Source organism: Tachypleus tridentatus, chromosome 10 (assembly GCF_004210375.1).
Source record: "Tachypleus tridentatus isolate NWPU-2018 chromosome 10, ASM421037v1, whole genome shotgun sequence".
NCBI lineage: Eukaryota > Metazoa > Arthropoda > Merostomata > Xiphosura > Limulidae > Tachypleus > Tachypleus tridentatus.
In genome coordinates this window covers 31,664,658-31,678,276 of record NC_134834.1, presented here as the reverse complement: position 1 = coordinate 31,678,276, position 13,619 = coordinate 31,664,658, and the positions used below count along the sequence as shown (strand labels likewise).

General features: G+C 36.5%; 1 protein-coding gene across 1 annotated transcript in view; it reads right to left on the bottom strand.

Moving 5' to 3' along the window:
* LOC143229000 (vesicular glutamate transporter 2-like) overlaps window positions 1-13,619 on the bottom strand; it is a 67,684-nt gene that overhangs the window by 11,692 nt on the left and 42,373 nt on the right. Inside the window, exons 6-9 of the mRNA XM_076460602.1 lie at window positions 12,961-13,047; window positions 6,999-7,138; window positions 6,363-6,512; window positions 832-964 (exon numbers count right to left, since the gene is read on the bottom strand). Coding sequence (XP_076316717.1) covers window positions 832-964; window positions 6,363-6,512; window positions 6,999-7,138; window positions 12,961-13,047 — 510 coding nt within the window. The remainder of the gene's footprint in view (window positions 1-831; window positions 965-6,362; window positions 6,513-6,998; window positions 7,139-12,960; window positions 13,048-13,619) is intronic.

Sequence of the window (13,619 nt, the reverse complement as noted above, 5' to 3'; positions counted from 1 at the left end):
GAGTGCCGACTCCATTTCAGAGAGTTTTATCTACAGAACTTTCGAAAGGCATGTGTTTCCTCGTCCTTTTCACGATGACACCCGTTTTGTTTTATGTGTTCAGTGACTCTGAATAATCAGTTTGTAGATGAAATTTTGCGAAAGCTGTAATCAATAGTGGTTGTTGTTAAGCACAAAGCTACACAAAGGGCTACCTGAAATCGAAACCCTTTTACCAATGAATACTGGGATTGACCGACACATTATAAAGCCTCCATGGCTGAAAGGGCGAGTGTGTTTGGTATGAAGAAGATTCGAACCCGTGACCCTCGGATTACGAGTCGAGCACCATAACTACCTGGCTATGTCGGGCCTGTACTAATAGCTCTTAATTATTAGTCAGCAGATATACCATTGTGTCACTGAGGGGCATAAAATAATGAATTACGAAAGTTTTGTTTATTTATTTCAGGATTTTTTGCAAAGCCAAACAAGTGCTATACGTATAGCATTCTTTAAATAATTTTAGACTGATAGACTAGAAACACCAATACCTACCGCCAACACTTAAGCTACTCTAGACCAATCAGATAGTGGAATTTGAATGTTACGCTTACATTGCTTTCACAACCATAAAAGTACGAGGCATATTTTTGTGGCTAATGGTCGCGAAGCATGAATCTCCGAATTCAATGAACGGGCACACTAGCTACTGAACCAGTTCTGGCCCATGACTATGAACGAATTAGTCAGAATAGGACGACACCATTTTATCTTATCCTACAAAAACTGCTCAATATGGACACAGTATACATGAAAAGAAATGGTCCAAACCGTAAATTATTCACATACCTCCACAATTGAACAGTTTCCGGACCAATGTTGTTGTCATTAAGTTTTTTCGACGTATCATGTCCGCTAGTTGGCCCCCTATCGGGACAATAATCGTCATGAGCAGATGGGGTAGAGCTCCAAGTATCCCTGACTGTATTAAGAATCAAAGATGGAAGTTTAACATCGTACAAAAATATAAAACTGTCCATCCATTTGTTGTATGAAATATTTTAAAAATTACGGTGTGTGTGTGTGTGTGTGTGTGTGTCCAATTACAATACGAGATTTTGATATTATTTAAGTAATATGTGAGCACTGAACTTGGTTTGACATTTTTAATACGAATGAAATATTTCTTTCAGATAGACTTATTCGTAAGACGATGCGAGTTTTTTTATTACGTCACAGACGTCAAAATTACTTATACGATGGTTTAAGTCAAACACGAATTCAAATTTGTAATTCACATTTAATAGAAATTAAAACGTAAATAATGGTTGTTTATGGGGTTTAAGATAGCATGCTATATATATAAATATCTTTATATTTATTAGTAGAGTGACAGTATCAAACCTATAATATACTTCGTTCTCACTAGTAGTTACTACCATAATACAAAGTTGTTTATAAATACAGACAGCATTTATACCTAAAGGGTTCCTGTCACTGCGTTAAGTTATATTCAGATTATTGTTCACAGAAATATTTAGAAAATAAAAATGCTAATTACTTTTCCATCTCAACACAAAAATGAAGACTGTTTATATACTTAAATACGAAGTAATAATACACTCTCGGGTTCGAGAGGTGATGCTACCATATATACACTTCGCACTTTCTGCTATAGCTGCGTTATAAGTGTGGAAGTCAGTATCGCTGTTCGGTTAAGAATAATCGCGTCCTGCTCGGGTGCTATCGACTGGTCTATAGTTCAGAGCTATTGAAACAAACATGTCTTAATGGTACAAACCCGACTAATGACAGTTGCCAAACCACACAGGTGGACGACTGATGTTATAATATCTCGGCTAACGAGAGAAATAGCAATTACGAACTAAAATAAGAAACAGATATCTCCACAGAAAGAGTAGGCACAACAGTGCTTGTTAACCTACCCATAAAAAAAATGGCATGTGACTTGTGTCTACATGAGGTTACGGTTTTTCCAAGTTTGCAGCCCACCTAGCAAACAAACATAACTCGTTGGCACAAGCACGTTGTAAATTCTGTGGAAAAGACAATAGCAACCATCACATTATTGCTTGTCATGTTCCTAAGAGCCCCTATCGGCGAACTTTGATGTTCGCGGCAGAATCTTACAGCTTCGGCTGCGAAATCTGTGAAATGAGATTTAAGACAAGGTCAAGCTTATCTCAACATAAGAGACAGGTATCCTACCATCAGAAATTCCGAGCGATTACTTTCACAAAGAATCAGGGAGCCGCCGGAGCAGCCCCGCTGGGTAATATGGTCCGAGGAAGAAATACGAACCCTCCGGGGTGTGGAAGTAGTATACTCGGGCCGAAAGAACATCAGTGTTCTCTGTGCAGAACATTTACCTGGTAAGACTCTTAAACAAATCTCAGATAAGCGCTGTGGCCTCAATAAAATTCAATCACCTGTCCGTACTGATTCAAATACCACCCGGAGTCGTGGAGATCGTGTTGATGTCGTACAGTTTGAGGAACTTAACCAGAAAGGGATACTTCTCCCTAAACAAAGTTCCAAATTCTGTCCATATTTAAATCAGCTGAGAGATGAGAAGGGACTCCACGAAGCAACATGGCAGGAGGTTGATATAGTGACAACACAATGGGTTGATGAGCTTTCCCATTCACAAGCGTCTTGGAACAACGAAAGATCCTCGAAGCAGCCAATTAAAATCCTTAAACCTGCTCGAAAACCATACAAGAGGGAGTCTTCATTGAGTGGAACGTTTTAAAAGGTTCCAGAAAATGTTAGATTTCGAACGCAAACGACTAGCTGAGGAAATATCAGATGACCGGGATGCTGTCCGATGTAGCCTCAGTAAAAATCAGGTGAAAGATCACTACGACCAGATGTACGGTTTTGTAATTGATAATGCCAATTTTGTCGGATGCCCAAGACCACCCAGGGCAAACAACACCAATATTCTGAACTGATAACATCAGAGGAAGTGAGGGCGACCCTTCAAGGTAAGAATAAAGGGGCTACTGGTCTCAATAACATCACTCTTTCGTTCCGACTCAAGGTAAGAATATAGGGGCTACTGGTTCCAATAACAAGGGGCTACTGGTTCCAATAACATCACTCTTCCATTCCTACTCAAGGTAAGAATAAAGGCTACTGGTCCCAATACTACTCTTCCGTTCCCCAAGGTAAGAATAGGCTACTGGTTCCATCATCACTCTTCCGTTCCTACTCAAGGTAAGAATAAAGGGGCTACTGGTCCCAATAACATCACTCTTCCGTTCCTACTCAAGGTAAGAATAAAGGGGCTACTGGTTCCAATAACATCACTCTTCCGTTCCTACTCAAGGTAAGAATAAAGGGGCTACTGGTCCCAATAACATCACTCTTCCGTTCCTACTCAAGGTAAGAATAAAGGGGCTACTGGTTCCAATAACATCACTCTTCCGTTCCTACTCAAGGTAAGAATAAAGGGGCTACTGGTCCCAATAACATCACTCTTCCGTTCCTACTCAAGCTTCTTAAGTGTGGCATTAATGTTTCCTTGACAAATGTGTTTAATCTATGACAATTTACCGGTCGCTTTCGCGAATGCATGAAAGTCAATAAGTTGGTGGTCATTCCGAAAGGAAAGAGTAATCTGTACGACATCAAAAATTGGAGGCCGATCACAATTTCATCCATTGTGCTTAGACTATATTTCAGGATAATGACTCACCACCACCTAGAGCAGGCAGTGCAGATAAATCCCAGACAGCGTGGATTTATTCCTCATGCTGGTTGTAGAGATAACATCTTCCTGCTTCAGTCTATCATGAGGATGGTCAAGCAACATGAGATTCTGGCTATGGCTTTCCTTGACTTATGTAAAGCCTTCGATATGGTTGGACATAAACACCTCTTAGCCAGCCTTGCTAGATTCAGAGTTCAGCCACATTTTATTCAGATTGTGGAGAACATGTATCATGGTGGTACAACAACTTTTCGAGTAGGTATGCAAAATACCAACCCAATAAGCCTACTCAAAGATGTCAAATAGGAATACCCAATGTCTCCTATTCTGTTTAACATTGCCCTGGACCCTCTCCTACAAAAACTTGAAGAGAAAGGCCGAATCATATTGCTAGGGAAGAAACTTGAACCACTCTCAACCCTAACATATGCCAATGATATGGCAGTCCTGGCAAAAAATTATGCCAGTCTCCAGGCAATGTTAAACATAGTGAACGAATACTGTTTGGGTAATGGCCTCAATCCTAACATCTCTAAGAGTACCAGCATGCTGATTAAGAGGTCCTATAAGACCTTCACTGTTAATGACAGCCCTCCATGGTCAGTTAACGGTGACACACTCCCAATGATCGGACCCGAACAGTCGTATCGATATCTTGGAGCAAATGTTTGTCCATGGACAAGGGTCTACAGTGAGCCTCTAAAACACATCCTTGAGAAGTGGATAAACAATATATCTCGAGCACACCCCTCAAACCACACCAGAGGATGGAAATATTCTGTAGATTTGCTGTGCCCAGGCTTTTATACTAATTTGGACAGGGCAAAATTAACTTGAGATAGTTAAAAGAACTGGACAATCTGATAAGAAAGGCTATGTAAAACTGGCGTCATCTACCAGCCTGCACAGCCGACGTTTTGCTCTACTCACGTCATCGTGATGGGGTTCTAGCAATTATGAAGCTAGAGTCTCTTATTCCAATGTTAAAGATCAAAACGTATTTGAGACATTTATTCATTGGACAAAGTAACATCTTACTTGGTAGAAGAAGATGGTTTGCTGGGAGCCATCAAGGATATTGCCATGAAACCCAAACTTCCGGTCCCTAAGTTTGACCAGAGATCTGGAACATATCATTCTAATTGGAGAGATATGGAAAGAAAAACTGGGAAAGACTTACCCTGCAAGGGCACAATGTAGAGCTCTTCAAAGACTCAACATCTGCCAACCACTGGTTACCTAAACCTGTTAGTATAAAAGCCTACCAATGGATGAAGTGTCTAGCTCTAAGGGCAAACGTATACCATACAAAAGAGGCCCTCAGTAGAGGTAACCTCAGTAAGAACGAGGAATCTGCCAAATGTCGTGGCTGTACAGCCACGAGAGAAACCCTATGTCATCTTAGCGGTCAATGGTAAAAGAGGTCTCCTACAAAGGGTGGAAGGTTCTACAAGAAACGAGACAGAAAATAGAGAACGCCGACTTCCGGATCTGATCTTCCATCGTGATAATAAAGCGGTGGTTGTTGACGTGACGGTACGTTATGAACTCATGTATAACTCGTTAAAAGAAGCATACAAGTCAAAGGTTTCTAAATATGAAAATCTTGCACCTCAAATAAAAGATCTCACAGGTGCTACTTCCGTAGTTTTTCACGGTCTTCCGTGGTGCCTGAAAACAAGGAAGTTCTAGCAGACCTGGACGTTATGTCCAAGAGTTCTTATGTAGGCGTACAATCCTCTATACGCTTGACATCGTAGGGAAAGCGAATAATGAAAAACATCTCGCTTGGTAGGAATTGTCGACTTCATTTCGAAGTATTCCCGCATCAAGTTCTTTCATGTTTTAACATCCGGCATCTGTCGGAATCGCCGATCCTGACGTAATATTGGGTAACTTGAAATATCGATAACCAAATGCCTCGTCATCTCATTAATGACGCGAATAAATGGATTAACGAGATTCCCACTGTACCTATCTACCATCTAGTGGTGTAAATTAACGTTGTATTTTTGTTAAAAGAATGTTAATTTTTATTCATTACTCTCCAATGGAAAACTGAAACATAGTATCCGCTTCTGAATGAAATGTATTCTATAAGAAAAAAAAGTTTTTCGTTTTGGTTTTTTTCCTATGTATACTGATGGTATATCATATTCAGTAGATTTGTAATTTCAATATGAAACGTCACTTTACTCAACACACCGACTAAATGGTCAGATACTTCTATTACAAATAATTTAAGAGTGAGGGTAAAGACGAATATATAACGTTTGTCAATCACACTATATCTCTCATATCAAATGTGGGAGCCTTTCCATCAATACCAGGAGTCATTAGGTCTGCTGGGACACGACAGACGTAGTATTAAGTAATTGAAAAGAGGTTAAAGTTCAGGCATAACCATTCCTGATTTAAGATTGCTGGTCATGAGAAGGGTGACCAATCATCACCACTAGCTGCTTATGTGGGTACTTATAGTTAAAAGTGTAGATTATGGTCATATCGCGGTTGGAAGGTTGAATCAGATTAAGAAGAAATCTAACATTTGTTGTTTCATAAAATACATAATGGTACTCCTGTCTATGTCATGCAACAAGACACTTTGTGAATATTAAATTAATACAATAACTTTATGACTAACCTTATCAATGTGGAAATGGAGAACTTCTTTAAAGTACATAGGTTGGGATATCAACAGCAAGTAGAAACTCCAACTACGGGCAAAATTGGCCACAACAATGGCGTACACAGGCAATGATGTTAGCATACGTTTCCAAGGGATAGACCTTAACTAAATCATGTCAAAATAGATAAAAACAGATATTAAAACACGATATTTATTGTTCTCATTAGTAAAATTTGTTATTTTTTCCGCGACATTATGGGCATGAGTACAATAAAAACAGCACATCCCAGGTGTCTATGTAATAATAATAAGAGAAAAAGGCATTTTATTGCTTTCATAAAAGTAGTGTTTCAAATAAATACTTGCTACCAATTTAATCAGAAAGAGAAAAGCTCACTTTTATTTTATTTTGTGATTAACTTTATGAATATTACAAAAACTTTAAGATAAGAAGAAAACTACAGGCTGAAAGCATAGATGATACATTAGATAAAGGAAATGTGGAAATATTGTATATATGATATATATACAAATGTGTATATTGTTGACATAGATATATAGATATATTCTATTGAACGTTTCTACAGTAGGAAAACACAATAATCTTAATGATAGAAACTGCATGAAATTGAGACAGACCATAAACCTCACCTGTAATGAACTACTGTTGGATACGTTGCCTAGTGACCTCTGTAGGTATATTAGCTCTTGTTGAGTTATGGTTGGGTGCTTTCCAGGACTTTGAAATGTCAACCACATCCAGAAAATGTACCAAAGCAAGCCACAGGCTCCTGCAAAAACACAAGAAGGAATCATCAATAGCCGCAGCATTTAAAATTATTTTGGGAAGGATCAGAGTAAATTAATCTACGATACTTTTTTCCCCTTTTATTAGCTATACTTTTGTGCGCCAGCGTGGGATACCTGAGTCAACTTTATTACTCCCCAGGAACTCTACCTATCTACCTCAAATTGAACTCTTTCAGGCAGGATTACAGTAAATTAATATATATATGAGAACTTGGGCGTGGCCATATACATTAATCGAAATTATTAGACCTTCTGAGTCTAAAACTGTAATTATATCTCAAATAGGTCAAGATATGATGTATCTATGAGCTAAAAGTATGTACTTGTAAAAGAAGAAAAAAGAGTTGTTCTATGAGCCGTAATGCCGCGGCTGAAAACAAACTACAGTGCGTATACTTGCACATGGTTCATACAGTTTGTCGGTGTCAATAAAGTGCACAATATTCTTCATAGAACAACAATTCCTGATGGACAGACCAATGACGACATGAATCCATAATCAACAAAAATGGTCAGAAGAAAATATCTGTAGTTAATGGAACGTCTAGTACGTTGGTATATTTGGCACATGCCATTAGACAGAAAGTCAGTGATACAGGTGTTTCACAGCACTAGTGACATTGGGTATTTTCAAAGCCAAGAGTTAAATAGGACAACCGATAATATGTAACTATGGTGGATATTTGATAGCATCGTTTATTCATCTTTCATGTCACCCCAAACGATCACTTTAACTTGATTAGAGGCCATATTGAGCAAATGGCTTCTTTTGGTAATCTTAAAGGATATCAGAAGTGTGTGGACCACAAATCTTATAAAGAATCCTTAAAGGCATCATGTGATGTAAAATCGCGTACAGAAAAGCCTAATTTGAAGGATTTAGACCAAATATATAAAAAAGTACAATAATAAAAATAATTATGGAAACGATGAAAAAAAGGGTATAAAAAGCAAACACAGTTGAATGTTAAACTTATGTTGTCTGTTGTCATTTAGACATTTAAAAGGCTTCACTCCGAGATAAGTACTATAAAGTACAGGAAGTCAAACTATATCTATAAAGGTTTTATGAACCTAGTTATGGTTCCAAGAAATGAAACACCACATACAAACTACGTAGAAATCAAAGTTTTAACTTGTCTAGGATACTTCTCGCAAAAAATTTGGGTAAAACTATGTCTCAGTAGGAGCTATATGTGGATAGCACAATTGTGGCCAGCTCGAGATTAGGAATCAACTTTTTTATCATTTATTTTTCTATCGCAAATTTGGTAATCAGTAATTGCACTGCCTCACGTCATTGCTAATGCCGCAAGCTTCATCACTATCACAGACTCCGCTCATTTTGTAACGTCAGTCTGGTTTAGATGTTTGTTATCGAGTGTGCCTTGTTTTGCATACGCTTGCAAACATGTGTTTATTTTTATTGTGCAACTTTCAAGTGTTTAAATATATTTTGTTTTTAATCCCGTAATATGGATAAGTGGATAATTCGCAAACAAAAAAATCCAGATGATGGTGAACACTCAGAAAATAAAGACAATTTAATTGATTCTGGCATTACTGATGAAAAGATAACGATGCGTGACTGGAAAAACGTAAAACTAGAATTTAACGAAAGTTGGGAGTTGAAATTTGCAGTGATTGAAGCAAATAAGAAGCCAGTGTGTCTTTTGTGTAACAAGTTTTAGGAATTTTAAAGTATACAACCTTCAGCATCACTTTAACATTTCTCACAACGAATTTGATGTACAATTTTCAGTTAATAGCGAAAATCGTATGAATGAAATTTGCCATCTGAAAGCACAACTTCATGAACAAAATGGAGGCCTAAAAAGATTTTTATCATCGATAGAACTAGTTACGTTAGCTAGCTATAAAGTATCAAGGATTCTAGCTCAAAAAAGGAAATCATTTTCTGATGCTGAACTAGTAAAAGAAATATTGATTGTGTTCATTGAAACTCTGTTGGAGAATCATGATTCAGAAATAAAAGATGATTTTATTCAAAAGGTAAATAATTTGCAGTTAAGTCGAAGAACATTTGTCCGCAGAATACCAGAGTTAGCGAAAGACACAGAAAACAGTTGCTTGAACAACTGAAAGACTGTTTGTATTTTTCTTTAGCACTGGATGAGTCAACAGATGTTAGTGACACTGGATAGTTGATACTTTGGTTTCGATATATAACTTCAGATCTTCGAGTGAGGAAAGAAATGCTGCCTTTGTGGATTGAACATGTAAAAAAAACATCTTTGAAAATTTCCCTGAAATTGAAACTTTGTCATGACAGTGTGATTTGCACATTCTGTGCGAAACGATGACTCACTTGAATAATTTGAATACGAAGCTTCAGGAAAGAGGTAAAATAATAAGCAAGCAATCACAGTCTATTCATGAATTTCAATTAAAGTTAAATTTCCTTGCGGAATAATTACAAAATAATGATTTGACACATTTTGCAAAGTTAAATAGTTTTCTAGAAAATAATAAGGACTATGATCTCTATGTAAACTGTATCAAGAATCTATCTCAAAACTTTGAATCACTTTTCTCCGAATTTAAAAATTTGAAATTGATATTTTAATTTTTGCATTATTCACACCAATTTGACTTAGGAAATTTCAGTAAAGAAATTAATTTCTTTTTGTCGTAGGATAAGTGTGAATTTGAAGACAAGATGCTTACCCTGAAAAGCGTAGAACACATAAAAGGTAAACAGAAATATTCTATCAGAGAGATGTGGCTTAATATTCTGATAAATGAGAGTCTTCCAAATTTAAAGATAGCGATTTCAGAATTATTTTCCATGTTTGGATCCACGTGGGTGTGTGAGTCAATATCTTCTTTTGATTTTCTCAAGTCTGGGTACAGATCTCGACTTACTGACATAAATTTAGAGGCAGAGCTAAGATGCTCATTTAGCGTAAATATCAAGCCAAATTTCACAGAACTTATTGAAGATTAGTTGAAATGCAATTCTTTTGATTAAACAAACTTCTTTCAATTATTTTCTTTCTGAATAGTGTTGCCAATGTTGTTTTCATTAGCCACAGTTGTGGCCACTATGAAAAATAAGTTGTCCACCCTTGTGCAAGACTCCGAAAAGGGCATGGGAATATGTTACTGTTAATAATAGTAAAACTTATTGAGGTAGAAACCCAAAACAACTGATAAAACAAATATAATTAAGCCATAAAGTTGACCGTTTAACTGCAACCATTTGGAGTCAAAAATAAAGCTGGAGAAGTGTATCCAAATTCGAATTATGCAGGAACAATCATTGAGAATTTGTTCATGGTGGAGACAAGAATGGTATCATAGTCAAAGTATATTTACAACGAAGTATGTTGTTTTGAATTAAGCACAAAACTACACAATGGGCTATCTGTGCTCTGCCGGCCACGGGTGTCGAAACCCGGTTTTGAGCGTTGTAAGTCCGCAGACATACCGCTGAGCCACTGTAGGGCAGTGAAGGATCAGGCTATACCTTTGCAAAGTTTATTGATGATCTCCACAGAATCAGTGACACTCTATCTGTCACCACGTTCTTTCAAATTCGGATATATTGTACCATTCTCTGAGGAACATGACTCCTTCTGCTGATTAAGATAACGTTTACAAGAATAAAGCAAATATGGTGAAACGATACCTGTTATTTTAGTCTGTGCTTGCGCTTTGTTTTACAACAGCATATATTCAGATATACATTCTTCATATTCCAGTAAAATGCAGTTTGTTATGTTTCTTTCTTTAATGCATCAAGGGTTGAGTAGCATACGAAACTAATGATATAACAAGAGGATCCTCTACCTACAACTCCAGACAAAAAAAAAGTTTTGTCATTTATATACCAAACATTTCGGTCTCTAACCTTCGTGACCTGACAAGGCTTGGTAGTTTAAGTCGCTCGGTTAGTGATTTGAAGGTCGCTGGTTCGAATCTTCTTCATCTTACATGCTCGTCTTTTCAGTCGTGGGGGCGTTATCATATGACGGTCAATTTCACTATTTGTTGGTCAAATAGTAGTCCAAGAGTTAATGATATTGACTAACTGCTTTTTCTCTTGTCTATCACAGCTATGTTATGGCCCTTCTGTAGTTTCGTGCGAAATTCAAATGAAACTAACCTTCTACCAGAATTTTCAGTACACATCATCAAAGATACAAATAAAATTAAAATAATTTCAATAGTGGGAAGACAACATACGTTTCCTTAAAGTTTTTAATTACAGGTCGTGTTTTCATATTAATTTCGCCGGAACGAAACCGAAGGTCGCCTGAAGGTGTTATCTGTTTTAACTTCTGGCACCACCATACAATAGTGTATTGTCTGTCAGTCAGTCAGTAGACCCTAAAATGACGCCACGCAAGGGACGCTTAACGTTGCAATTTGCACTGTCGTGACATTAGTAAAACTTGCGTATATCATGAATCACGAGAAAAATGATGGACTCTGTAGGTTACAATAGAGCATGAAATATGAATTTCAAAAGCAAAAAATAAAAATATTTCTTTTGGTCTTATTTATTACTGAAACAAAACTTTTGGGAACCCTGCAAAAGTACCTTTAGTATATTTCGTCATACGAGCACAACACGTCTGTTAGAAAGATAAAAATAAATGGTGGTAGTAGCGTATAAGGGAATGAAATTCGATTAGCTTAATATTGTTCTATGTGCATTTCTTTATTTATTTTCCCAAAAAACCGAGCTTCTTTAATTTGAATTTCCAAGCGAAACGTACGATCAAAACATATTTTCCTTCGAAACTTCTATTTACGTTTTTCTGTTAACTTTGTAAAATTGTGATTAAAACGTGATGGGGAAATACATTTGTAATCCTCATTCCTCTGTAACCTATGTTATTTTTTAAAGTATGGATGTGACTTATTCTGATTGAGGTCGTCTTCAGGTAAGTTATATTCACGTGTAATAGACATGAATATGGTTTACAACACATTATGGTTGATCTTTAAACTAACCACTTTTATTTTCATCCAATTTTAACCTTTATATAATACAAGCAAAACAGTACAAAAAAGTGCACATTTTTCATTTGGTGACCTTTACCTTACTATAACAAAAATACGAATTTTTCATTTAATGACCTTGGCCTAAACTCCAGTACCAAGTACATAATTTTCATTTGATGGCCATGACCTTAATCCATCGGAAAGTACATGCTTTTCACTTGATCTTAAATTTAGTTTTCACTTCTAAATAAAATGTTAAGTTGTGAAAGTTCATCCCCATGGGTCCTCCGCTGGTACAGCGGTAAGTCTGCGGATTTACAACGCTAAAATCAGCGGGGTCGATTACCCTCGGTGGATTCAGCAGATAGCCCGATGTAGCTTTGCTATAAGAAAACACACACACATACACTCATCCCCATGGAATGAAAATTATATGTGTCAAAACTGTTGAATAACCACGAGGTTAAATTTAGAATCAAACACTTACGCTCATAGAAAACGAACGTATGCTGAATACATTATAAACATAACGCATGTTTATAACGTAATCTAAAACAACACCCAAATGAGACGATTTTCTTCTTCTTACTATATTCAAGCACTTTCCAATAATTTCAAAAATATAAAAATAGATACGAACAAGTGACAGGTATATAATTCAGTTTATAACTTAAGGCGGGTTTTCCAGCATAAAAGTAAAAAAACCTATAACAGCTCTTCACAAAACCTTTAAACTTCTACAAAAAGTGACTTGATCTTGAAAAGGAAACGCGATAACACAGTTTATTGGCCCAAGGCATTACGATATAAAAACACCTTGTATACTTACCGTAAAAGTAGAAGCAAGTCTGCCAGCCAATACGATCGGTCAGCATTCCAGACAAAGGCATTCCTATTACAGCCCCGGCGTAGGAACCTGGTTGAAATAAGAGAGTAAAACACGTGAAATTATCTAACAGTCTAGGCTTAAGGTGAAACATTAGGTTTAGGAAATACACTGCAGCTTAAGGATAACTGGTTCTCTTCTATAAATAATAAAGATTTACACAGAGAACATCAAGTAATTTATATATACATATATAAATATATATAAAATATTAAAAAGACCCTCAACCAGGTTCGAAATACTGTAGTTTTTAATATCCACATGACGAGTATTTTGATTTTCTGGAAATTGTGTTACAAACAAAGGATTGAAAAAGTGATAATAACAAATATTTATAACATATGATATTTTAAGGATTTGTAAAACAGGCCAGCAATAATTATCAGAGCTTATAAAGCTAATATTCAGACACTTATCTCTGTGGTGAGCACAGAGTAGATAAGATATCGTGGTCTTATGTTTCTAACAAACAAACAGCTATGTATATATTATTATACATTAAATCAAACTTTTGGGATTTAGATAAGCAGAGAATTTTTCCAATAGTCTCACTTTTTACATCCATATACGAGATAATATATAGTCATTTCAGTTTCGGGTAT